Consider the following 27,049-nt stretch of genomic DNA (forward strand, 5'->3'; position numbering starts at 1 on the left):
GTGATTCCTTTATCGCACTTGGAAATACAAGGCTTACATATAGACAACCAGTAGTGGTGCAGATGCCATTGACAGCTCAATATTGTTGTGAAATCAAACAGATACTCCATTCTTTCTTTCTTTGATAACAAAATGTATGGAATTTCCGCACAATGGCTTTTTTTAATATACAGTTGTAGGTGTTTATCCAATTAAATCACTACATCTCCAACACAGGCTAAATCAAAAGTTCGGCTGAATAGTCAAGACTCTTAGTAGTCGTGTGAGATCTATGCCCTAACACAGCAAGATCTTTTGTGAAACATTGCTATATACGGAAGCTGGTTAAACGAGGCTAAGGTGGATTTTACATGCCACTATTTAAAGCTCAATTCATCCAGATAATATGCTGCCTGTAGCAAGACATTGTCTGGGCAGACAGATCTGAGGAGGCCAATTTTAAAGGTCTTTATGAACAAGATGAGCATGAAAGAGTACCCTATGTGCATCAGGGAACCCCTCTCTAAGATGCCATCTGTCCAGAGGAATATGGATGCTCACTATATACCCCCACTCCAGGACTTCCCCTTACTGCAAAATTCCAGAATGTATCCTGCTAGATCAGCTACAATCCCCTTTGAGCCTGTCCCACTACAGTACAATGTTCTGCTGCACTTATGAGTGATGGAGCTGGCAGGTCCTGAGGACAGGACTTGCTTCCAAGTGCATAGTTCTGCAAAATGTTCGGCAATATAGTCCACTCACAGCACATTATGGTTGTGGGGTGGGCTTCTTTCACTGACTGTTAGGGCTGCCCCATGATAATACAGCAAAAATAGCTGGCTTACCAAAGGTGAGGAGGTGAGCAGCCCACACCACACCTCATGCTTGCCTCTAATTTTCTATTCAACATCTAGAGTCCAAAACACTCAGACTCCAGTTCTATGCAATTTGATAACAATATAACATCACCGTATGCATGTGCTTAGTAGTTATCCTTAAAGTTGCAATTGCTTCACTACACTGAAACAGAAAAATACAGTCACAATGGATCGAATTGTCCTCTCTCTGGAGTGATATGAGTACTGGTGAGAATGATAAGAAAATACATCAGGAATTTTAAAACAATCTGAATCTCAACATCGGGTAAAGTTTTTTTTCTGATTTGCCCCATAAGCTTTAAATGGTGACTTGCAATCTCACATAAAGTAGCAGCTACCTTACATCCATGTCAACTTGTCTTGTTTATATGCCATTTCTAATTCTCCTTCCTTGAAAAATGAGATGGTGTAAATAATCAACATGTAAGTCAGGGCTCTTACGAGGCAGCCTGCCATCATTCAGCAGTATGTTCAGTATGCCGTCCCTGTATATTTCATGGACACCATCGTCTGCGATCTCTCATGCATACAAGTCAGCAGCTGCAACCCACCAACCTCACCACATCATCATCTTGCTCTCAGAATATTCACGCACCACTTCCGCTCTTCAATGCTTTATTTTGGAGCTCAGGGACACCTACAACTTGCATGCTTTGCCAAGTTGTTTTACACCCAGGGACACAGACACATCTCATGCATCTGTGCATGATGCATCTTATGGCTCTTAACTTGCTTTCTCTCTCATTTTGCACTTAGTTGGAGGTTGCCAGCTTGGCAGCCTGTGACTGAGCACTCCTACACACTAAAGAAAAAAAATACAAGTCTCTGTGTTCTAAGTTGTTTTTCAGTGCAAAAGGAGAGGTAGGCAGCTTGAGATGGTGCAAAACACTGGACAGTCAAGTGGGTGGATGTGTCACTGTGCATTACTGGGCTGTGTCTATGCTACACTCCAGTATGTGTCAGCAGTTTATGTGGCAAACAAATTGCATGTGTTTCAAGTAAATGGCCATGCCTGAAAGTCGATGGGAAGCAATGGAATGAAGGAAGACTGTAGACAGTCAGGAGCTACGACCACAGCTAGTCAAGGGGCATATTCAATTTCAGTTCAGATGTTTGGCAAGTGTCAGTCTGACCCTTGGTTTTCGCAGAGTCTGCGAATCTGTGTCATTTCAGACCAGGCATTCAGCCATGGTGAGTCCTGCAGGTCAAGAGCAAACAGCATGGGGATTACAAATAGGTCAGTCAAGATGCTGTTGAGACATCAGTCCACCAGAAACAAAGGTGTTAATGAAGGATTCTGCATGATGGAAATGGTTGGAAGAGTAATTAGTTGTGATGCAGAAACAGGACAAGTGATGAGGCATTTCCAGTGAGTGAGTAAGAAGTGCAGAGGGCAGGAAAGGTGAGTAGTTTGGGAGTATGATGTCAGTGAGACCAGTTGAGTGGACATGATGTAAGCAGTCGTGAGAGTTATAGTCCTTGGTGAGAGGAATGTGTAGGGTTAAAGTGAATGGTGACCCTGTGAGAATGAGGTCACAGACAGAAAATGGTGGTATTTACACTCCTGGAGCACTGATAGACCCAGTCAGAATACAGCACTAATCAGGGCAACTATCTGTATCCAAGGAGAAAGGATGTCCCTCCTCTCCACCAGCATCTCCAGTTCCTGTCCATGAAGCAAGATGTAAGATTCCTTTCTAGCCATGTTGTCAGTAATAAGAGTCAAGTGCCACAAAGTGACCGGCAGTTCCTGTCTTGTAGAAACTGAAGTAGTGTGCAGCTGGGTTTTAAATATAGTGCCAGCAGTATGAACAGTGCATAGTCCTCACAGTGCATCTCCAGTCATGCCTGGCTCTGTCTCCGCACTAAGAAACAATTTAGAATACAGAGACTGGTAGCCGGTGACTGAGTCCTGAAGAACCTATGCACTATGAAGGAAAGGCACCCAACAGCTGGATGGTTTAGTGAATGATGGGAAGAGTGGAGGATTACATGAGAAAAGTTGCTTTGAGCTGAGGTTAGAAATGCAAAGCTAAGGTGGCCAAGCCAACATGAATTTTAATTGACAAAAAACATGTGAAACATCCACCCAATGTTATTTCAAGCACCATTGGTAGCAAAGTCTAAAAGATTGAAATGGGAATAATCACGGAATGAACAACTGCAATTGATCAGATTCAAACAAATTGATGAGGAAGGAGGAAGGCCTTTTGATAGTGTCTCCTCTACATTCACTACCTGGGCATACAAAACTGTACCTTGGCCAGGAAATGTCACTTCACTGGACAAAATTTTGCACTGCTGTACTCCAAACAGCAACTCTTTTAAGACTCAATTTAAAAAAAAGTAAACAAAAACATTGCAACAGGGGCAGTACTGGTTGTTAGTCATGTTGCTAAGCAATCTAATACCATAATTTGGCCGCGTCTACTGTGGAGACTAAAAGCCTGCATAAATGGCAAGAAGTTGTCATACGACCCTCATTACTGTCCATCTGAAAGTTATTTCAGGAAAAAAAGACCGACTTTCTCTCCAATCAGGCAGTTTGCCACTGTACTGTCATAAAATTCAAATATTCCGATGTGACATATTAACACTTTGTGGTTTTAATTTTTCTTGCTGGCTGATATTGCTGTTTTTGAAACATGCTGGAGAGCTTGTTGTAACTTGTTTTATTTGTAGTTAAGAAGTAAGTCAAGTTGTGGGTGGTAGTTTAAATTTAGCAAATGAAAAAGTACAAGTGCGCATGTGTGTGCACATATACACTATTTTATTTTTATATATATATATATATATATATATATACACACACACACACAGAATGAAGAAATTACATCTGGCACAGCTCACAAAGACATCTGCAAGTATTTTATCGACTTAATTACTCATCCAGCCATTCATGATTGTTCTAAATTCAGCCTTATTTGAATGGTGCTTTTTTACTTTGAGTTCAATATGTTATAGGTTTGCTTATGTAGTTAGATGGCTTAATCATAAAAAGCAAACAATCATTAATGAAAATAGTTTTACGAAACATTTTAAGGAAGTAGTTTTGAATTTTGATAATTGTTAAATATATTTTGATATCAAGAACATACTTTTGTACCATTATCTATTTAATCGTAGAATTGAAGAGATATCTTCATGCTTGGGTTAATTGTGCAAGCCCAGTTTGGACAACTGGACAAAATGGCTAATCCATTATCTTTACGTTTTTGTTAAAACTAGAGAAGGCTTTTATAACTGTTAGCAGCATTTCCACTATCATACCCTATTCCAAACCTTCCCATTTGTTTTAACAAAATGGGAAGGGTGATTTTCAGCTTCTGACTGCACCATTCAAAATGCAAATCAGATGCACATTGCATGCTTAAGGCCTGCCCAGCGCAGTTTTTCGGACTTTGAAATCATCAGCAAATGCTTTTGCCCATAATGGGTTGAGCTTTACTTCAATATTTAAAAAATACTATTTGTGTACAACTCTGGACATTTTCAGTCTATTAGTGCAATGCTTTAAATGGCCAACACACAGACTTAAAGGGATTACTTGTTAGACAGCTCCGTTGGCTAGTTGAATGGAGGATGGTGTAGAGTACTGTTATTAATGGGGGTTCAATCCCCATTCCAGTGATGGTAGTTCATTGTCCCACACTTGTGGAATGTTTATCCTCAAGCTTTACACAATCAATTTTTTTTCTCTCAAATGGAGAGAGATGCCTGTTGTCCTTATAATAAGGGCTGCTGTGGCACCATGGTAGTACCCCTGCATCTGAGCAAGGAGGTCTGGCTTCAAGTCCCACCTGTAGTGTAATAATAATCCTGAAAAGACTGATTAGAAAATATCTAAAATAGATTGCTGAAGGTTGCTAAGAATTCTTTGTAAAATATTTTGGCAGTAAAGAGGAATGTAACTCCACCTGCATTTCTCCAGAATTATTTAATCTGCTGCTAAACAGATTTTGTGGGCGACACGGTGGCACAGTGGTTAGCACTGCTGCCTCACAGCGCCAGAGACCCGGGTTCAGTTCCCGCCTCAGGCGACTGACTGTGTGGAGTTTGCACGTTCTCCCCGTGTCTGCGTGGGTTTCCTCCGGGTGTTCCGGTTTCCTCCCACAGTCCAAAGATGTGCAGGTTGGGTGAATTGGCCATACTAAATTGCCCGTAGTGTTAGGTAAGGGGTAAATGTAGGGGTATGGGTGAGTTCCGCTTCGGCGGGTCGGTGTGGACTTGTTGGGCCGAAGGGCCTGTTTCCATACTGTAATGTAATGTAATCTAATCTAAGTAATCTAATCTAAACCATCCATGCTCCCCGCTTAATTTCATCTTGTATCCCACATGCTTCCAATCAGTGAGCTGCCTCTATGTGCATGGGTCAGTGCTCACAGTTCACCAGCTCTGTAGAAATGAGGCTCAAGTATTGAAAACCGTTCCTTTCATCTTTAACTTCCTTTTTCGTTTCGCACTTTGACACATGATGACCACCACATTAACCAAGGAGTTAAACCATTGAGTTTGTTTTCAAACAACCTTCACTGCCACAGTACTCAAAAACAAAACCAAGAAATTCTATTCATTTAGTGCCCTATTAGGTTAGTTCATATTCTTCTTTGTTTGGGCCTTTGTTTCTCACACTCTTGCCTTAACCAAAAAGTAAAACTGGATACTTGGTTGTGTCCCAACCACCCCCTCCCCCCACATCACAGAGCTGCAAAGGCATGAATTGAGCAGATTTTTGCTGTCTGAAATTATAGGGAATGTTGGAAGTTTGGTCTCTTTTAAACAAAAAAGGAGTTCCCAATAACTTGATTCCTATGAATTTCCACATGGAAACAGACCCTTCAGACCAACTCGTTCACACCGACCAGGCATCCCATTCTGATCTAGTCCCATTTGCCAACATTTGGCCCACATCCCTCTAAACCATTCTGATTCATATACTCATCCACAGGCCTTTTAAATGTTGTAACTGTCTCCATGTCCATCATTTCCTCTAGCAGCTTGTTCCATACACCACCCTATATGTGACAAAGCTACTCCTCGGGTCCTTTTTAAATCTTTCCCCTCTCACCTTAAACCTATGTCTCTAATTTTTGATTCCTTGACTACAAGGCAACATCCTTGTAAATCTTTTCTGCACCCTCTCAAGTTTAACAAAATCCTTCGTATAGAAGGGCAACCAGAATTGTCCACTGTATTCTAAAAGTGGCCTCACCAATGTCCTGTACAGCCACAACATGATATCCCAACTTCTAACTCCATGTTCTGACCAGTGAAGTCAAGCGTGACAAATCACTTCTTCACCACCCTGCTGACCTGTGGCTCCACTTTCAAGGAATCATGCACTTGCCCTCCTTGCACCACATTAGCCAACCTCCAATCTTCTGGCACCTCACTCAAAGTTATCTTATCAAGGGGCCCAACAATCTATTCTCTAGCTTCTCACAAAGTTCTAGGATACACCTAATCAAGACCCAGGGATTTATCTAACTTTGTGTTTTAATATATCCACCCACCTCCTCTTCAGTAATACAAACAATTTTGAAGACATCAATATTTATTTTCCCAGGTTCCCTGGCTTCCAAATTTTTCTCCTTAATACTGACACATATATTTGTTTAATATCTCACCCATCTCGTCTGGTTCCGCACACCAACAGCCATGCTGATCTTTATGGGACCCTATTCTCTTCCTGGGTACTCTTCTGCCATTAATGGATATATAGAATCTCTTTGGATTCTCCTTAACTCTACTCACGAAGGCTATCTCATGTCCCCTTTTTGCTGTCCTGATTTCCCTCTTATGTATATTTCTAAGTCTTTATACTCTTCTAGGGATTTACTCAATCCCAACTGTCTATACCTGTCTTATGCCTCTTTTTGTTTTGACCAGCAGCTGAATTTCTCTTGTAGTCCAGCGTTGCCTATACCTACCAGCCTTACCATACACACTACCGGGAACATACGGTCTCTGAACTCTTGGTATATTATTTTTAATGGCCTCCCATTTCCCAGCTGTCCTTTTGCCCGCGAACAGCCGCCCCCAAACACCTTTTGAAAGTTCCTGTCAAAGACTGTCAAAATTGGCCCCACTCCAATTTAGAACTTCAACTTTTTGATCAGTGTTATCCATTTCCACAACTATTTTAAAACTAATAAAATTATGATCAGTTGCCTCAAAGTGCTCCCTATTGACACCTCAGTGAGTTGCCCTGCCTTATTTACCCAATAGTAGGTCAAGTATTGTTTCTTTCCTAGTAGGTACAACCACATATTGAATAAGAAAGTTTTCTTGAACACACTTAACAAATTCCTCCGCATCCAAGCTGTTAACACTGTGGCAGTTCCAGTCTATGTTTGCAAAGGCAAGATCCCGCCTCAGGCGACTGACTGTGGAGTTTGCACGTTCTCCCCGTGTCTGCGTGGGTTTCCTCCGGGTGCTCCGGTTTCCTCCCACAGTCCAAAGATGTGCAGGTCAGGTGAATTGGCCATGCTAAATTGCCCGTAGTGTTAGGTAAGGGGTAGATGTAGATGTAGGGGTATGGGTGGGTTACGCTTCGGCGGGTCGGTGTGGACTTGTTGGGCCGAAGGGCCTGTTTCCACACTGTAAGTAATCTAATCTAATCTAATCCCCTAATATTACAACCCTATTTTTCTGACAGATACCTGAGATCTCCATACATATTTGTTTCTCAACTTCTCACTAACTACTGGGAAGCCAATAATACAATCCCAATGAGGTGATCAGGCCCTCTTATTTTTAAGTTCCACCCATATAACTTCAATGGACTATCTCTCAGAACATCCTTCCTAAGTAGACTCAAATTCCTCAACAGTAATGCAAATAAGCAAGTCTTTTGTCTTTTTATGATTAACAAATATTTTGCTAAGTCATTTCTGCAGGATTGTAATGATTATAATATTAATACTTATGCATATGACTAACATCGGGCTCAAGTTATTTTCTACAAGTAACAACTTGAGCCCGATGTTAGTCATGTGATAGGTTTGAGTGCACGTTCTTGAATGTATTTTAAAAACTTAGTTCAGCTTAAAGATTTTCAGGAAGAGAATACTGCAACTAATCAATCTTATATCAGTATATCCTACTGTTCAATCCTTCGTACATAGTTGTGGCTGCCACACACTAGGTAAGATATGAAGGTCCTTGTGAAGGTGCAGAGAAGATTTCGTAGAATAGTTCCAATGGTGGGAGTAAGTAGGAGAAGCTGGTATTGTTCTCATTACAAGAAAGGAATGTGTATGATAGTGATATACAAGTTTATGACAGATTTGGATAAGGAAAATCTGACCCCACTGGGGACAAGGACTGGGAGGCATAGATTTCAGATTTTGGGCAAGGTATGCAGGAACATGTGGGGATGAACATTTCTCTACGGTGTGTGGAATAATAACCTGGAATTTGTTGTCCATGAGGTTGGTGAAAATGAAGATAATCAATGGTTTCAAGAGGAAATTGCATAGACACTTACAGAAATAAATCCACAGGACCACAGGGATATGGCAGGAGAGTTAAGCTGACTACTTCATGTGACAGAGAGCTAGAACAAAGTCACTTGGAATTAACAGTCTCCTTATATCCTATAAAGGACTCATTGAAGGTAAGCTGCCATCAAAAGCAATGTGTAACAGACTCCATCTTGCAGCCAACTATTTATCAGTAAGCTATAGTGTGGTTCTAACAATCTGTAGTTATGGGAGTGGAAAGTTCTTAAAATTAAATCATAAACATTTTAGCAATTAGCCATCACATTGAAGGCAAAGTCCTTATCTAATGTCTCATTTTGAACTGTGCTTGCTTGCATCACAATTTGACATTAATTGATACTGAAGCTGTTTGTCGAGGCAGTCTCTCCACGTCAGATAAACAGACAGAGAAGTGATAAAACCTTTTCCACAATCAATAGCACAGGAAGTCTCACACTGACATTTTAACTTAGAATCATAGAATTTTACAAATGAGAAGAAAGCTATTCAACTCATCTTGTCTGTACTGGCTCACACAAAAGCTACCAAGCTAATCCCATTCTACTGCTCTTCCTCTGTAGCCTTCTAAATTCATCACTTTCAAATACATATCCAGCTTTCTTTTGAAACCTCCTATGATATCCACCTCCACTATTCTCTGAGGCAGCGCATTCCAAATCCTAACAAACCTCTGAGTAAAGAAGTTTCTCCTTTCTTCACTCCTCGCACTCTCACTGACAATTTTCAAATTGTGACACCTTGTTACTGACATACCAACTAGTGGAAACAGAATATCCTTCTTTGACCTGTCAAAATTGTTCATGATTTTGAACATCTCAATAAGGTGACCCCTTAATCCTCCAAGGAAAATAATCCCAAATTTTTAAATCTTTCCTGGTATTGTTCTTGTAAATCTCCTTTGAACTCACTTGAGATTTAACATCCTTCCTTAAATAAGGTGCCCAGAATTGAACAAAATATTCCAAATGTGATTTGACCAATAAGTCCACTCCTGACTGCTTTCTTTTTTTCTACCTTTCTTCTTTTTATGTTTGCACTTTTCTTCTTTTGCTTAGTTTTCTTTAAGGCTAAGAGAGTGGCGGATAAAGGTGGAGGTCTCCAGCGCCAGCAGCAGCAACACCAAGATGTGCCGTAAATAACTCTACCCCTGGCCAAGCTCTCCTATTGAGCAAGCAAAGCATGCTCAGGCTGAGCCCATCCACTCCAGGCTGGATGCATTCTTTTTCTCTCTCTCCTTGCTCTTCATCTTTTTTTTTGCTTTTTCTGTTCTTCATCTTCTCATGAGGAGACCGAAGTGATGTCAGCGGGGTCTCCTGGCTTCGTAGGCCCGATGTGTGGCCTCTTGGAATGGCTGCAGTGATTGCAAAGCAAGACATCCTGGCTGCAGTAGGTCTGAAGAATGGACTCTTGGCGGCAGCGGGTGTTTGACTGCGGCAGTACCTGTGCCCGAAGCGGGGTCTCCTGGCTGCGATAGGTCTAGAGTAGGGACCTTGCAGAAGTCCTGAAGCCATGTTTGGGACCCAGCCACTGAAGTCGAACTTTACTTAAGTAATTTCCTTTATTCTTCTTGCATCTTCATATGGCACCAGATTATGGCAACAGAACACACTTTATGATATCTCCTTAGATATATGTGACAATAAATAGATCATTGATTTGTAAAGGTATAGCATCACTTCCTTGCTTTTATACTATGTTTCGATTTATAAGGATCATATAAACCTCTTAACAACTGGTTCACTTTGCCTGGCCAACTTCAGGTAACTTCAGATAACTTCAGATCATCTTATTATCATGGTTAACAAATGCAAATTGGGAAAATAATCATTCACTGAGAACTCAAATGTTTCTGTAGATTCTATTACTGTTGAGGATACAATTCAACCAATCGCCAATTATCACATCAGCTTAAGAATCCAAAACACAGGTATTCTAAAGACTATTTAACTACATAACCTTTATTTTCTCTATCTGGACCAGACACTTTTCTTTGAAGCTTATTACCTGTGTTTATATATGTGTCCGATATTATTATTTTCATTATCTCTTTCTCAACTTTAGTAAGTAAGGCAATTCCTGTTCCTTTTCACTCAAGAAAGCTTTAGTAATGAGCTCCTTCATTCCCTAGTGAATTGTTTTTTAATGGAAGTGTGGTGCCTGCAGGCAAAAAAATAAGTTTGTACAATGCTTATTGTGAAGGTGTATGTGTGTGTGTGTGTCCGGTAGGGGTGGTGGAGGATGTGGTGGCAGAGGTTAAAAAGAGGGCAGCAAATTCTTCCTCCTCTCCTGGTTGTACCATCGTGTACAAGGCAGAATATTGTTAATACAAATGGTGAAACTCAGTAAAAAAGACAGAAAAGCCTGGGAAACAAATAAATGGCCACCTTGCATTTAGGCTGTGTGGAGTCTACAGCAAGGAAACAAGTAATCTGGTCCAATGAAGAAGATTGGGAGGAGTTTCCAAAGGAGCATATTATAGTATCTGGGCTAACTGAACTGTATCTTTTTATTCACATGTAGAACATTTATTGCTCATCCCTAGTTGCCCTTGGGAAGGTGGTGGTGAACTGCTTTCTTAAACAACTGCATTCCTTATGTTGTAGGTAGACCCACACTGCCATTAGGGGGAGAATTCTAGGATGTTGGCTCAATGCTAGTGAAGGAAAGGTGATATATTTCTAAATCAGGACGATGAGTGGCTTGGAGGGGAACTTGCAGGAGGTGGTGTCCCCATGTATCTGCTGCCCTAGTCCTTCTAGATGGAAGTGGTCATGGACTTGGAAGGTGTTGTGCAAGGATATTTGATGAATTTCTGCATTGTATCTTGTAAGTAGTACACATTGCTGCTCCCAAGTGTCAGTGGTGGAGGGAGTGAACGTTTGAGGATGCAGTGCTAATCAAGTGGCTGCTTTATCCTGGGTGGTGTCAGGCTTCTTGAGCATTGTTCGAGTTGCACTCATCCAGATTAGACAGTAAATATTTTGTAATACTATGTGACTGGGGTATAAAATAATGCAGAACATGTCTTGAGGCAGTACTAGCCTCAAATGCCAACTATCTGTTCTCTCCACAAATGTAATTTACTGAACTGATGTGTGTTGTATGTTTTTCTGTTTTTCCTCTAAATGCTGCAGTATTCTAAGAAATACTTCTTTACACACTAAAAACTAATTATTATACTCCAACAATCTAGAATAAAATTTTCAATCAGCCAAGTTATGTACTTATCCAAAATATATATGACATTTAATATATGCTTAACTTATTGTATTACTGTTCTGCATCTTTTATACTTAGGGAGCAATAATGTTAAATGTGTAGGTATGGACATTGCCAAAGCAAGATTTTCACTAGTACAGTTCTTCCATCCTGAGAACAGTTGTTGAAGTAAAATATTTAGCATTTCAAAATCTTGAATTCAGAACTCAAAAGTAAGTGCTTCAATCAGGCAAATTAGCAGGCTGATCAACAGGGTGACTTGTAGTCATATTCACAGGCATGGCAGATGTTGCTATAAACCTGTTTGTGCTCATACAAAATTAGCTCCATTGATAAAAGTTAAACGACATTGAAAATTGTCTTTAAAGGGAACATCAGTTAATTGCAATACCCTCGCACCTAATGAATGCCCTAAAGAAATGAGTTCAGATTTTATCACCAGCTTTTCTCTCTTGCCATTTTGCAGTTAAGTGAAATGCAGAACTTTGGCTGACAGAGAGTTGATCGTAATTAGAGTAACTTAATATTGTGCTACACAAATACTATCAGAACTGTTGATTTTGCTAATGATAGTGGCATGACCTTTAAAATTTGAGTCATTGCTTGTTTCCAGATTTGCATATTGGCTTTTATTACTGTAGGGATAATGCACATTGGATTTTCTGGACCTGCAAATTTTACTAGTCAAAACGTAGAGTTGGAGCAACCTATGCAGAGAAAAGATACCTTCTATTAAGACACTTGCAATACCTCTGCCAGATCATTCATAAGTATGAGCAACAAAAAGATTGTACTAGTAATTCATGTTATGATTTTTCTTTTGGCAGGAAGAACCTGAATTTTGCAATATGGCAGCTAAGATAGGGGTCTATACATGTGGGGAATCTGGGGAGGGAGGGAATCATCTGATATTTTACCAGATTAATGAAGTGCTGTTGAGGTAATTAATGATGCTTCATATAATTAAAGTATGTATTAAAAGGCTGTTTAAAAAATAATAAAAAGATCTAAAATAAGAAAATGTACCTTTCATCATTAAAACAAGTAAAATACTGTTGATGCTGCAAACCTGAAATTTAAGAAAACGTTGTTAGATATATTTGGCTGGTTAGGTAACATCTGCAATGAAACATATTTCAGGCTGAGGTGACCTTTCATCACTCAGTGTTCAGACGAAAGATCATCTCAATCTGAAATATTAATGCTATATCTTGGCACCGATTCTGTCTGAAAATGTGTTGCTGGAAAAGCGCAGCAGGTCAGGCAGCATCCAAGGAGCAGGAGAATTGACGTTTCGGGCATGAGCCCTTCTTCAGGAATGAGGAAAGTGTGCCAAGCAGGCTAAGATAAAAGGTAGGGAGGTTCGAGTGTTGGGACTGAGACAAGGTGGGGGGAGGGGAAATGAGGAAACTGGAGAAATCTGAGTTCATCCCTTGTGGTTGGAGGGTTCCTAGGCGGAAGACGAGGTGCTCTTCCTCCAGCCGTCGTGTGCTATGGTCTGGCGATGGATGACTCCAAGGACCTGCATGTCCTTGATGGAGTGGGAGGGGGAGTTGAAGTGTTGAGCCACCGAATGGTTGGGTTGGTTGGTCCAGGTGTCCCAGAGGTGTTCTCTGAAACGTTCCGCAAGTAGGCGGCCTGTCTCCCCAATATAGTCTGTCTGACCTGCTGAGTGTTTATGGCATTTTGTTGTCTTTACTCCCTTTAAGCATACTAATTTAAGCTAGAAACTGCATTTGCTGCAGGCTAAACTTGTCCCACTAGTCCGACTTTGGAGTAACAATGTTTGAACCAAGATATTATTGGTTTTTTGAAAAGTTAAATTTGATCAATAATCAAATGACAATAATATTTGTAATCTATAACCATGTACCCATGTTAAAAATGTCAAAGAGCTTCCAACAACAATTTATTGTTGAATAATAGTGATTGTTCTCATAAAGCAATATTTTAATGCTTTCTTCTTTTGGTACTAATTACAGCATCATCCTGTCATAGTGAATTCAAACTCTAAGTAACTGTGGGAAGTAATTTCTTTAATACACTAAACTTTACACCTGCTGTCATTCAGTTAACAGTCTTTTTTTCGTGAGCACATTATGATACATTGTTCTTCCATCTGCCCACAACGTCTTTTTAATCTCTTCAGCATGTAAAATGCAATCAAACTTTTGAAGGTTTACAAAAACAGTGACAGTTATGCACATGACAATATTTTCTAAACTCTACAGTTGACATGATAATCACATTGTGGTTGTGTCTGTGTTTACCTATTGCAGATGAGGAAATGGGGTATTTGAGGACTACCACCCACGTCTTTCACCTTCAAGTTATTAATAGAACGAGGGGGCAACTAAACTTTCCATTTCCAGACAGTTATCATTTCCTTTTTTAGCGTAAGAGACAGGAAATTATAGAAAATCATGCTGAAAGCTATAGTTGACACAATGGAAAAAAAGAAGCTTTCACCATTTTCCTGTGATCACGCAGTGCTATCATGCAGTGAATGTCCATCCTATGTTTCTTTGCTTTTCAAATGCAGTTTTGACTATGAATTTAAAGTTCTCTGTAAGTGCACAAACCAAATTGTTTATTGGGCAGAGTCTGAGCGACATGGGTTATGGTGAGATGTGTAGCAGAATTGGGTGACAAATGCAATAGGAGGAGAAAGTGAGGACTGCAGATGCTGGAGATCAGAGCTGAAAATGTGTTGCTGGAAAAGCGCAGCAGGTCAGGCAGCATCCAAGGAACAGGAGAATCGACGTTTCGGGCATCAGCCCTTCTTCAGGTGACAAATGCAATAACCAATGATCTCAGAAATAGCTTTTATTCTGTAGGTGGTGTGGTGAGATTTTCACCAGGCAGTGACAATTTGCTATTTGTTGGGATTATTGTTTGTTAAATGACTTATTAACAGCCCAGTTCAGATAACTAATAATAAATAATAAATGAATGTATTTTACCAAACCAAACTCAAGGTTGGAAACATTGACATGAGAACTAGAGCAGGCACTAGAGTGGATTCAGGTCACTGCTTGATCTGAGTGACCTCCATGTTGTCTACGACCAAATCGTAGACCAGCGCACAATCCACAGGCACCAATTGCATGCATCTTTCTTCTATGGACATTGGCATGTAGCATCTGGTAACCCCTCATTAACATCCTGCCAGCTCTCCAATACACTGGCAGTGTCTTCTGGCAGCACAGACTTATATTGAAAGGCGCAGAACAACTAGCGTTAGAAGATTACCACCGTTGCATCCAGGCACAGGCACTCAGCTTCCAGGCTGGACCAGGCTATATCTCAGGGCTTGCACTCTTAGCGCTCACTCATTTAGAACCGATCTATATTCTTGAACCATCCATGCCTTGCATTGGTTTGCCATGTCAGTTAGCACAGTCACACAACTGGACAGCTTGACTTGCTGTACAGCTATATACTAGGCCAAACTCTCACCTGCCCATGTGTCAGCAGCTTACATGTGCAACAAGCAGGCAGCTGTGCCTCAAAGTCTTAGGAAAGTAGTTCACATTGAGGCATCTGCCAAACAGGAGGTGCTGGCACAATAAGTCAAGGGCAGCCTCCCATACCAGTCCAGGGAATTGGCCACTGTCAGATGTCCAGTCAGGGTCTTACCAGGCAGAGGGTCTGTGCCCTTGCAGGAGTGGATCATGGTCAGTCCTTTCACTCCATCATTGCCTGTCTGCTGGTGCAGGTGATGGTGGGGAGAGAGGGAGCAATGAAACCATTGTCGATTGTCAGGAAAACCTTATCTGGTTCACTAATGTTCTTTAGGGAAGCAAACTGCCATCCTTACCTGGTCTGGCCTACATGTAACTTCAGACCCATAGCAAGGCTGGTCTGCAATGAGATGTGTCTGGGCTGGGTCGGTAATGAGATGCGTCAGGGTTGGGTGCATCAGTGATTTTATCCCAGCTGCTGTTTCGAGATTTATCTCCTTGTGATTTGTCATGAGATTTAAAGTGTTGTTCCTTTCTTATATTGTTTGATTTGCTTTTTAGCTGACCATTGATAAATGTACTTATTAATGCTTATTAACAAATGAATTTGATATTTAATTTCAATTCTATCACAGATACAAGCATTTTAATGTGGTTTGTTTTCTCTCTTTCATTACAGTTAATGAAATTATAAGGAAAGATCTTTCTGGACTCACAGCAACAAGCCAGTCATAGACCCAACAAATTGACAATGAATGTTTCCTAATACTCTTGGAAATTCTCTCCACCTCCAGTGATGCCCTGTGTTTACTAATGGGTCAGTTGAAGGGTTCATACTCAGCTGCACAGAACAATATCCTGGCAAGGAGTTGACTACTCTGACTAATCATCATGGGAACTTCAGCTTAGCAAATTTTTCTCATTATTTCCATTCATTCAGAGTCCTTATTTGGTCCAAAAGCTGTACTTTTAGTTTACTCTTGTTAACTTTTAGTTGATTGGATCACACCCATTTCCACTCAAATTTTTAAAATGGACTGAACGACTGCCCATCGTTGGATGTTTTAGCTTTCTAAAGAAAAATATTTCTTCCTTGCAACTCCTTTATTTTCAAGAAAAGGGTCTCAGAAATGTTTTATTTTACAACTATTTTCATAGATAGATCCAAGCACAATTTGGGATAAAAATGAAATGGTATGAATAAGGTGGATAACTATAAGAATGTGGACATATGCTATGTGGATATAACTAGGAGAAAGTGAGGACTGCAGTAGCTGGAGATCAGAGTCGAAAAGTGTGGCGCTGGAAAAGCACAGCAGGTCAGGCAGCATCCGAGGAACAGGAGAATCAACGTTCTGGCATAAGCTTATGACATGCTGTGCTTTTCCAGTACTCCACTCTCGACAATGCCATGTTGATATCTAACCACAGCACCGACAATGTTCAAGTCTGGCGGGAGACGCACAATTGTTTTGCCATTCTCACATTCCGATTGCCTTTCTCCACTAGCACCCAACACTCACTATTCCACCACCACCCTCCTGAACTATACCGTAAATGCTGTCTCTATTCATCTCACTTCAGGTCTGATGAAGAGTCATGCACACTCAAAATTTTAGCTTGCTCTCCATGGAAGCTACCTGACCACTGTGATCTCCAGCATTTGTTGTTTTCAGTATGGATTTCAGAATCTGCAATAGTTTGTTCCTATACTTATTTATATATTGATTCCATATTATATTGGTGAGAACTCTACCATACTGCTTTAACCAAAAATTAGGAATGGGATTAAGCCATTGACACCTTGGAGACAGTGTGGTCTGCAAATACTGGAGATCAGAGTCGAGAATGTGTTGCTGGAAAAGCACAGCAGGTCAGGCAGTATCCGAGGAGCAGGAAAATTGACGTTCCGGGCCGGAGCCCTTTATCAGGAATCTTGACACCTTGGGCCTGTTCTGCCATTCAATAAGATCATGGTTATCTGTGATGTAATTCCATTCACCTGCCTTTATTCCTGTTCCTTCAATATGTTTAACAACGATCAATTAATCTCAGATTTAAAATTAACAACTGAGAGCACTGACTGGAAGAATTTTCCAAACTTCCGAATTAGCCTTCCTGTGTAGAACTGATTCTGAATTTAACTTCTGAAATGTTTGATTCAAGTCCTTCAACCCTGCTTACCCAGTATAAGACTTCTCAACCAGTGTAAATTGTATCCATCTTATCTACCCTATCCCTCTTGTCTATCCTACCTTGAAAAACTTAATACATTATCCTTCTGAATTCCAGGGAATAGAGGCCTACTTTGTATAATCGTTCCTCATTATTTAAACCTTTGGAGTGCTGGTATATTCTAGTAAATTTGGAAACTTTGTTTCGTGTGCAGTATACAGAAAATTAAAGGAGCTATAACAAGTTGTTGCCTTTGGTTGAGCAGCAATTGGTGAATAATCTTCCATTAAAAACAGTGTATTATTCTGTAACTTGGAGAGCGGCAATGATTCATATAGCACAATTAGCATCGATGAACTGTGTTGGAAGTTCATGACTTTTTTTTCTGCCTTATTGCAGTATAATGGTGATCTTACTATGGCATGAAGTCACAATTACCAATCTCACAAGGTTACTGTGAGACATCTGTTGAATCTACCACAAATTAATAGTTATGCTGATCCATTAAATATTTGTTGATTTATTTTACCAATATCATTAGTCATTGCAGGTTTAACTTGTTAATGCATAACTCTTTTATGAAATAAATCATTTTTGGATACTAAATAGATTTCCCATGATTGAAAATGGTAATTCAACCACACATATGTAAATAAAAAAACATATTGCTTTTTCAAGAAATATTTCATGTTAGCTGTTTGTTATAACAATTGAATCTACTTATTTTTTTAAATCTGAGAGTGAAGTTATAATTTAGATTTTCAAATGAGTCAGGATCATATCGACGATGTGTTTAACATATCTGATGTATATGTTATGTGTTTATTTTTTAAAGTTATTGAGTTCAGAGTACAAACTTCTCTACTGCCCAGGCAACAATTTCCAATTTCATGGTCTGTATTTTGGAGGCTTTAATCATCCTTGTTGAAAGCTGTGATACAATCCTTGTACATATCCTATGCATCACAGCTTAAATATTAATTTATCATTTATTATTTTAAAATGTAATGTAATTCTTTTCATGATACCAATGACATGATTCTTGGCTTTTTCCAAGTGTCACCAACTCTAGTTGAATTCTTTTGAATTAATCAGTTTGATGACCCAACTAATTGAACTACACAGACTTTGAAATACTCTAGTCCTTTAAATGCTGTTGATTTTCTCAGAAAACTTACTGTCACCTGCAACCCTAACCTTAACCCTAATCCCATTACTGATCCTTTGTAAATAATTTTACAACTGATCCTTATCACTGTTATCATTGGTACTAACTGCAGGATGATAAATTCAGTGACAATCTTAATTTCTTCCTCAATTAGAAAAGCTGGCAAATTTTTTGCCTAATATTTAGGATCTTGGGTTAATTTTTAATCACAACTCTGAAATGTTTCCACTAATTTAAATATTTTTGGTGGCACGTTGGTCTCTGTGAATTTTTGATATCACACAGCATTGATGCCATAGTGATGCCACTGACTATAAAAAACAAAACTGACCTTCCAAATCTGATGAAACAGTTCACTTGTATTAAAACCCTCCCCTGAACTTAACTGACTGAAATTATCCTTGTGTTTCTTGAATGATGAGAGATTACTTATTTTCAATATAATTCCAGTGATTGGTAAAGATAAAAGCAAAGTAGAATTGAGCTTAAATGTTATACCGACTAATTTGTTACTTCTAACTGCCATGTTGTTGGATGACATTTTCAATCTAATGGCACTACAAAATCATCCTTGTGATATTGTGAAATGACAATAGCACCTGAGCACCATAATCGCTAATGTTTCACACTCTTCCAGAGAAAGAATTGTTCATTTTCATTTTGCTAAACGATAAAAGATCTTTTTTAAAGCACTTTGGTTTATCTGTTGGTTCAATTGTAATGAAAAGCCCCCAACACCTAGGACTGGTTTGTAAATTGGTGCCTCATTAGAGATTAATCAGCTTTCTTTCTTAAATAGTCTGTTTTGCTTTATAGATAAATACATTAATCTTTAGCCTCAACACTTAAGTGATATTATATGACTTCAAAATGTTTTATTGATGTGTTGAATGTAGAATTGTGAAAGTCCAAATGTGGCATTCATATGAATGACTTTATTTTAGTTTTATATTATGTTTATATTAACTTCCTTCAATTCAAAGTGCCTCTTACAGTATTTGCATTCCATAATAACTGATTATAAAGAGCGTCAATGCTTCATTAGATGGCATTTCATATGTTTTGTGCTCAGCTATGAATATTACCAATTAATGTAAATAGCTTGTAAAGTAGGGAACAGAATATGAAGAAGTCTTTAACCATGTTGGAATATTAATGATAGGAGTGGCATTTTCTAAACTTACATTTTATGCACAATACTTTTTTTTTCTTTCTCCTCCAAAAAAGTCACACTTAGTTTAGATGCAATCAGAAAATGATTTGTTCATACCACAAATATAACTAAAGGAATCTTTTTTAACATTATTTCCTCTTGTCTATGAATTATCAATGATGGAGAGAACAAATCTCCCAGCTTTTGCATTTGAACATTGTCATCCACAATTGGTTTCCAATCTCTGATTCGACGTTATAATAAAAAAAATAAGAAGCAATAAATCCTTTCCCAAATCCAATAAAATAATCCTTGTGTCCTAGGTGATATATTGAAATTTTTATTACTTAGAAATACAACAAGATATAATTTTGATTAGTTCAACACCCATTCTGATTAGTCATTGTTCAGAGAATACCATTTCATAATCAATTCTCCTTTTCTATTGTATGAAGCACATTCATAATAATATTAAATAAATGTCATAAAGCAAAAAAGCAGATGAAACCAGACAACCCATTTATTTGAAATTACAATACAGGTACTTAAAGCTAAATCCTAAGAAAAAGTTATGTACATTCATTTGGTGTAATGACTGGTTGATGTTTAAATAAATTTACTTGCTTGATTTAATTTCATGATTCCTTGAGTAAGGCCCTGGACAAATTGTGTAACAGTATTGCTTTTATTTGAATATTTTATACTGTTGAATTTATTTTTGTTCAATATGCAAATTGCAGCTCAAGTCTTGTTTATGGACTTATTTTGTTATAAAAGTATAAATGCATGTAACAAAAGTTGATCATTAGGGTTAAAATGGAAATGTTTGGAAGAGTCAGCATAATGTAATTTGTGTATAAATGATTGTTTATTGCATTAGAGCATGGTCAGCTTCAACTATATTCATATTACTATTGTTTGCAGAGACAGTTCAGTTCTGTCAAAGGCATTCTAAGAGATGCACAAGATCCCTCTCCCACAGCTTCCCCCTACCACCATTCTACCCATTCCTAAATATCAGTAGTTTTGCAACTTTGCAATATCTGCATATTGATGAGCAAAGATATTTTATATTAGTTTATTTTGGATTATAGCCACGTTTGTTCACAAGGAAACATCATCTTTCCTCAGCTGTCTGAATGTTTTACTGCAATGCCTTCCTGTCATTGTACCGAAAAGCTTCACAGAAGAACCGCTTGCCAAGATAAGAGCATGTTTTCCACAGACTTCTGTAAAATGAAATATTGAATTTCTCAATCGAGAAATCTTCTCTTTTGCTAAGCAGCTACTAAGCAAAGCATGTATTGAGCCAACAAGCTTCTTAGCAATGGTCAACTGCAGAAAGCTGACTCATGAGGGATCATGGTCTATGTGTGATAGCAGAAAGAATGTGATAAAGTGATGATTTGCACTGTTAAATGTAATGAGGTTATAAGTGCCATTGATTAAGAGCAATATATTCCTTCTGAATGTAGAACTTCTCTAATGACAGCACTATTTTTTTTGTAATGTAAAGATTTCTGCTGCTTACCTTTGTTATCAAAAAAGTTCTCAGTACCTATCCTTGTTTCTTAAAAGCATGTTACTTTTACCTTTGTTTTAAAAATATAGAAATTTTGCATTATTTTATTCTTGCCACATCGTGTACCATTGTTGGTACTATTTGCCTTGTTTGCCAGCCTCTTCAACCCCTTCGGTATCAGATCTTAACAGAATTTGTACTAACACATTATAGTTAAATATGCTTTCAAATGCTATTGATATATATGTAAGTATTTAACATTTATTCAATGTAAAGAAATATATTTACCATGTTTTCAAAAACCAAGAACTGTCACAGAAGGGGTTAAAAATATGATTAATATTGACATTTATCCTTTAAGCAATGTAATGAATCATAAACGTTTTTACTCAGATGCTAATCATAATAAAATTTTGCATTGTTCTTGCTTAAATCTGTGCAATTTAACAATAAAAAAGAAAAAAAAGCTTGAGTTTTTGTCTAAATTGTTATTTTTGTTTTTGATAAGGATGACTTACTGACATGAGAAATTATTAATATAATGGAGTAGCTTTTTAGAACAAAGAACAAAGAAAATTTACAGCCCAGGAACAGGCCCTTCAGACCTCCAAGCCTGAGCTGATCCAAATCCACTGTCTAAACCTATCGCCCAATTCCTAAGCATCTATATCCCTCTGCTCCCCACCTGCTCATGCATCTGTCCAGACGCACCTTAAATGAATCTACCATGCCTGCCTCAACTACCTCTGCTCGCAATACTTTCCAGGCACCTACCACCCTCTGTGTAAAGTACTTGCCACGTATATCCCCCTTAAACTTTTCACCTCTTATCTTGGATGCGTGATCTCTCGTAATTGAATCCCTCACCCTAGGAAAAAGCTTATCTCTATCCTCCCTGTCTATACCCTTGATGATTTTGTAGACTTCAACCAGGTCCCCCCTCAGTCTCCTTATCTCGAATGAAAACAGTCCTAACCTACTCAAATCTCTTCATAGCTGGCACCTTCCATATCAGGTAATATCCTCGTAAACCTTCTCTGCACCCTCTCCAAAGTATCCACATCGTTTTGGTAATGGGCGACCAGAACTGTACACAGTATTCTAAATGCGGCCAAACTAGTCTTTTACAATTTTAACATGACTTGCCAGCTCTTATACTCAATACCCTGTCCAATGAAGGCAAGCATACAATATGCCTTCTTGACCATTCTATCCACCTGTGCAGCCACCTTCAAGGTACAATTGACCTGAACTCCCAGATCTCTCTGCTCATCAACTTTTCCCAAGATTTTCTGCTTACAGTATAGTTAGCTCCAGAATTAGACTTCCCAAAATGCATCACCTCACATTTGCCTGGATTGAACTCCATCTGTCACTTCTCCACCCAATCCTCCAGTCTGTCTATATTCTCTAATATTCTTTGACAGTCCCCTATGCTTTCTGCTGCTCCACCAATCTTCGTGTCATCTGCAAACTTACTGATCAGACCACCAATGCCCTCTTCCAGATCATTAATGTATATTACAAACACCAGCGGCCCCAGCACTAATCCCTGTGGAACCTTTCTCCATTTTGAGAAACTCCCTTCAACTACTACTGTCTGTCTCATGTTGCTCAACCAGTTCTTTATCAACCTAGCTAGAACACCCTGCACACCATGTGACTTCTCTTTCTCCATTAGTTTACCATGGGGAACCTTATCAAATACCTTACTAAAGTTAATGTATATGACGTTATAGCCCTTCCTTCATCTATCAACTTGGTCATTTCCTCAAAGAACTCTATTAAGTTGGTAAGGCACAATCTACCCTGCACAAAGTTATGTTGCCTAACCCTGATAAGCCCATTCTTTTCTAAATTTAAGTAGATTTTATCCCACAGTCCCACCTCCAGCAAATTTCCCACCACTGATGTCAGGCTCACTGGTCTGTAGTTTCCTGGAATGAACCCTACTATCCTTCTTGTATGGGGGACAACATGAGCAACCCTCCAATCCTCCAGCACCTCACCTGTGTTTAAGGATGCTACAAAGATATCTGTCAGGGCCCCAGCTATTTCGTCTCTTGCCTCCCTCAGCAAACTGGGATAGATCCCATCCAGTTCTGGGGATTTGTCTACCTTAATATCCTTTAGCCTTCCCAACACATCTTCCCTCCTTATGGCAATGTGATCCAGAGCATACAAACTTCTATCTCTAATATTACCATTCATCACCTCCTGTTTCTCAGTGAACACTGATGCAAAGTAATCATTGAGAATGTCACCCATTTTCTCAGGTTCGACACACAACCTTCCTTCCTTATTCTTTAGTGGACCAACCCTTTCTCTGGTTACCCTCTTGCTTCTTATATAAGAATAAAAGGCCTTGGGATTCGCTTTAATTCTGCTCGCTAAGTTATTTCATGACCCCTTTTAGCCCGCTTGATACCTTGTTTAAGATTGGTCCTATTCTCCCAATATTCCTCCAAGGTCCAATCTGTTCTTAGCTGCCTGGACCTTATGTAAGCTTCCCTTTTCCTCTTGGCTAGTGTACGCTTCCCTTTTCCTCTTGGCTGGAGGAAAGGTTTATCACAGTTCCAGCTCAATTGATTTGTTGCTATTAAATTTAAAGCATTAGTTTATTATTAACCAAACCACGTTTGCAAGTTGTACCATACATTAATTAAATTTAACAATCTGAAGCTTAGTAAACATACCATTTGTTTTAATTCTAAGTGACCCTATTTACAGTTCCAAAAAGTCGATGGCATTGTGTGACTGGAAACATAGAATTGCAGACAAATGTAATAAATTAAGTGGGGAAAAATATGACACATTAATTTCAGTGAAGGTAAATGTAAGGCCATCTACTTTGGACATAAAAAGGCTAAAACATTTTCTCAAAAGTGGGAATAATAAGGGATTTGGATATCTATAGGTTGTTAAGATATTAGGAGAAGGTTCAGAAAACAGTCAAGAAGTCCAATGGAATGATTCAGAAACCTAGAATACAATGAAGTAGTTGTCCTGCACTAGCTATTCAAAGGCCTTTTATTGAACTATATCCAATATATTCATACATACAATACATATGCTTCAGAAAGTGATCCCTACATGACTATCTTACACTAAGGACTTCTATATGCTAAATATCATGTGGCCTGCTAGTGATGACATTAGCTATCCTATTGATAGCTGCTTCTGTTATATGACACCTCCCCTAAATATTCACTTTGTTCCTGATTGTTCAGTTTTCTTCTTCCAATATTAATTTGTGTCCCGATTTGTCTATGTTTCTATATATTAACATGTGTCCCACTCCCCTGCCCACCAAATCTATAAATTGCCGATGATGTCTGCAGCCCTCCTGGTGGACAGATAGGGTTTGGGCCAAGTGTGTATTTGCTTCTCAAGTGACCATTGTCCATTTCTTTATCTCTGGGAACTGTACCATAATGGAATGCCATCCCTGCTCATGGTGGGATTAACTCTTTGTTGTGATATCATGGATATCATTTGGCTGGATCTCCCAATCTGGCTTGTGTTTAAAGTGGCCATGATATCAGTTATGTGATGAGGGGTGGTTGAGAGCCATTTCCAAGCACTCTAAGTGTGTCACATTCAGCAGACATGATCATTGAAGTACTCCGCAGTGGATCCATTGGTGTCTTCGGGACTGACTCTATTACATCCCCCAGTACAATAGTTTCCTCCTTTGTGTCTTTTGTTGAGCTGGGAAATTTATCTGCTCTCTGTGAACATGATTTGTTTTGACCTTCTGGGGAGAGGATAGTCCTGACTTGACAAAGTCAGTCTCCTGGGTAACCCTGTCCATGTTCTCCCTTGAACACATTGTAGAGAGCCTCGTTGATGGCTTCCCTTTGGTTTCAGCAAGGCTTCTGAAGAAATTTCCTCATGCCTTTTGTCAGGGTCATCTCTGGTGCCCGATGAGTTTATAGATTAGATTCCCTACAGTGTGGAAACAGGCCCATCAGCCCAACCAGGCCACACCAACCCTCCGAAGAGTAACCCACCCAGACCCATCATCCTCTGACTAATGCACCAAACACATGGCCAATTCACCTGACCTGCACATCTTTGGACTGTGGGAGGAGACCGGAGAACCCAGAGGAAACCCACGCAGTCAGGGGGAGAATGTGCAAACTCTACACAGACAGTCGCCTGAGGTTGGAATTGAACCTGGAACCCTGGTGCTGTGAGGCAGCAGTGCTAGCCACTGTGCCACCCAAAGAAATGGCGCTGCAGTGAGCCTGACATAATTTGAACATGCAACCTTCTGATCTGGAGTCAGACGTGCTACCGTTGCGCCACAACACACAAACTCTGTTTCTTTCCCCCACAGATAATTCCAGACCTGCTGAGTTTCTCCAGTACTTTGTTCTTGTTTCAGATGTTCAGCATCCAGTGTTTGTTTTATTTTATGCCGTTACTTGTGTTGCATGATGTATTATTCAAGTAATTTGTTGTCAAATTGTCCAACCAAACCCTTAAAATGCCCATGTCAAGTGCATCCCCACATCAAGCTCCCAGCCCACTGCACAACCATATGCCCCTCCAAATACCCACCAACTTGTCTCTGCACCATATAAACAAGTTTAATCATCTCATACCAGCCAACCAGCCAATCTCCCACCTCCCAACATTCAGAAACATTTTATTCAATCAAGAGATTAGATTAGATTAGATTCCCTACAGTGTGGAAACAGGCCCTTCGGCCCAACCAGTCCACACCGACCCTCCGAAGAGTAACCTACCCAGACCCAATTCCCTTTGACTGATGCACCTAACATTACAGGCAATTTAGCATGGCCAATTCACCTGACCTGCACATTTTTGGATGAAACCGAAGCACCCGGAGTAAACCCATGCAGACTCAGGGAGAATATGCAAACTCCAGATATAGATCTGAATTTCAGTGCCTCTCACAATGATGATTTTAGCTCAGACTGATCTTTGTTTACTGATGGTTTTTGTTCACATGTATCTGTTCAATGTCTGTAGCATGAATGAGAGAAACTGCTAAACATCATTAAATGTACATGAGCACATGGGCTAGTGACGAAGCTGAACTGTACTGTCAGAGTCATCAATTTGGTTGTAACCTTTAATTTAGCATTGCTACAATAATAGTGTAGAGCCAGTTTATTACAGAATTACAGTTGTTAGATTATTAGAGGGTGCTGACTTCTAAATTATATTGAGCAAAGAAATGTTCATTTTACATTTGCTTTGAAATTAAACCATTGTGACAGCAAAATAGTTAAGAATACAAGGACCGGAGTAAATAGCAATTGGCCAAAATACTTTCCCAAATTCAAATTCCTGACTCAGAGGCATCCGCTCCTCGTGGGATCTTGTTGCTCCAGTGCCTGTCCATATCCCACAGGTCAAGAGCCACATGTAGTTTTAGTATCACCCTAAGCTATACTCTTGAAACACCCAGCACCCACCACAGACTGACAGAGATAGCATACAGTGACACACACATGAGCCTCAATACCAGTTCAGTAATATTCAATGGCCAGTGAGCTACTCAATACTGGAATAGTTTTCCATTTGTGCAGTGCGTTTCAAGTTTTCTGCTGTTGCATCCACAAGGCTGGATTTTGTCATTGAAAGGTGTCTGAAAAACACAATAATATGACAAAACAAACATAAGAAATAGGAACTTGAGTAGGCCATTCAGTGCTTCAAATCCACTTTGCTATTCAATTAAATCATGTCTAATCCTTGATCTGATCATCATTTTTCTGACCTAGCCTGTGTCCCTTGATATTTTTAATATGTTGAAATCTATCACTCTCAGTCTTGGTCCTCAGTGGCTGATCCTCGACAGCCCTATGGGGCAGGGAATTCCAAAGATTCATCATCCTCTGCATGAGCAAATTGTTTCATCTCAACCTAAAATAATTTTCCCCTTATCCTGAAACAATGTTCCTTGGTTCCAGACATACCACACTTACACCCCACCTCTAAACCCCAA

The 27,049-nt window shown here is 39.4% G+C and overlaps 1 protein-coding gene across 2 annotated transcripts in view; it reads left to right on the top strand.

Moving 5' to 3' along the window:
- Positions 1 to 21,499, top strand: part of nfatc2a (nuclear factor of activated T cells 2a) — a 146,675-nt gene extending 125,176 nt beyond the window's left edge. For both annotated transcript variants that reach the window (XM_072556530.1, XM_072556531.1), the window contains one exon: positions 15,728 to 21,499. In XM_072556530.1, the coding sequence (XP_072412631.1) occupies positions 15,728 to 15,742 (15 nt within the window). In that variant the 3' untranslated portion in view covers positions 15,743 to 21,499. The remainder of the gene's footprint in view (positions 1 to 15,727) is intronic.
- Positions 21,500 to 27,049: the final 5,550 nt, after the last annotated feature.

Source organism: Chiloscyllium punctatum, chromosome 37 (assembly GCF_047496795.1).
Source record: "Chiloscyllium punctatum isolate Juve2018m chromosome 37, sChiPun1.3, whole genome shotgun sequence".
In the NCBI taxonomy this organism is placed as follows: Eukaryota; Metazoa; Chordata; class Chondrichthyes; order Orectolobiformes; family Hemiscylliidae; genus Chiloscyllium; species Chiloscyllium punctatum.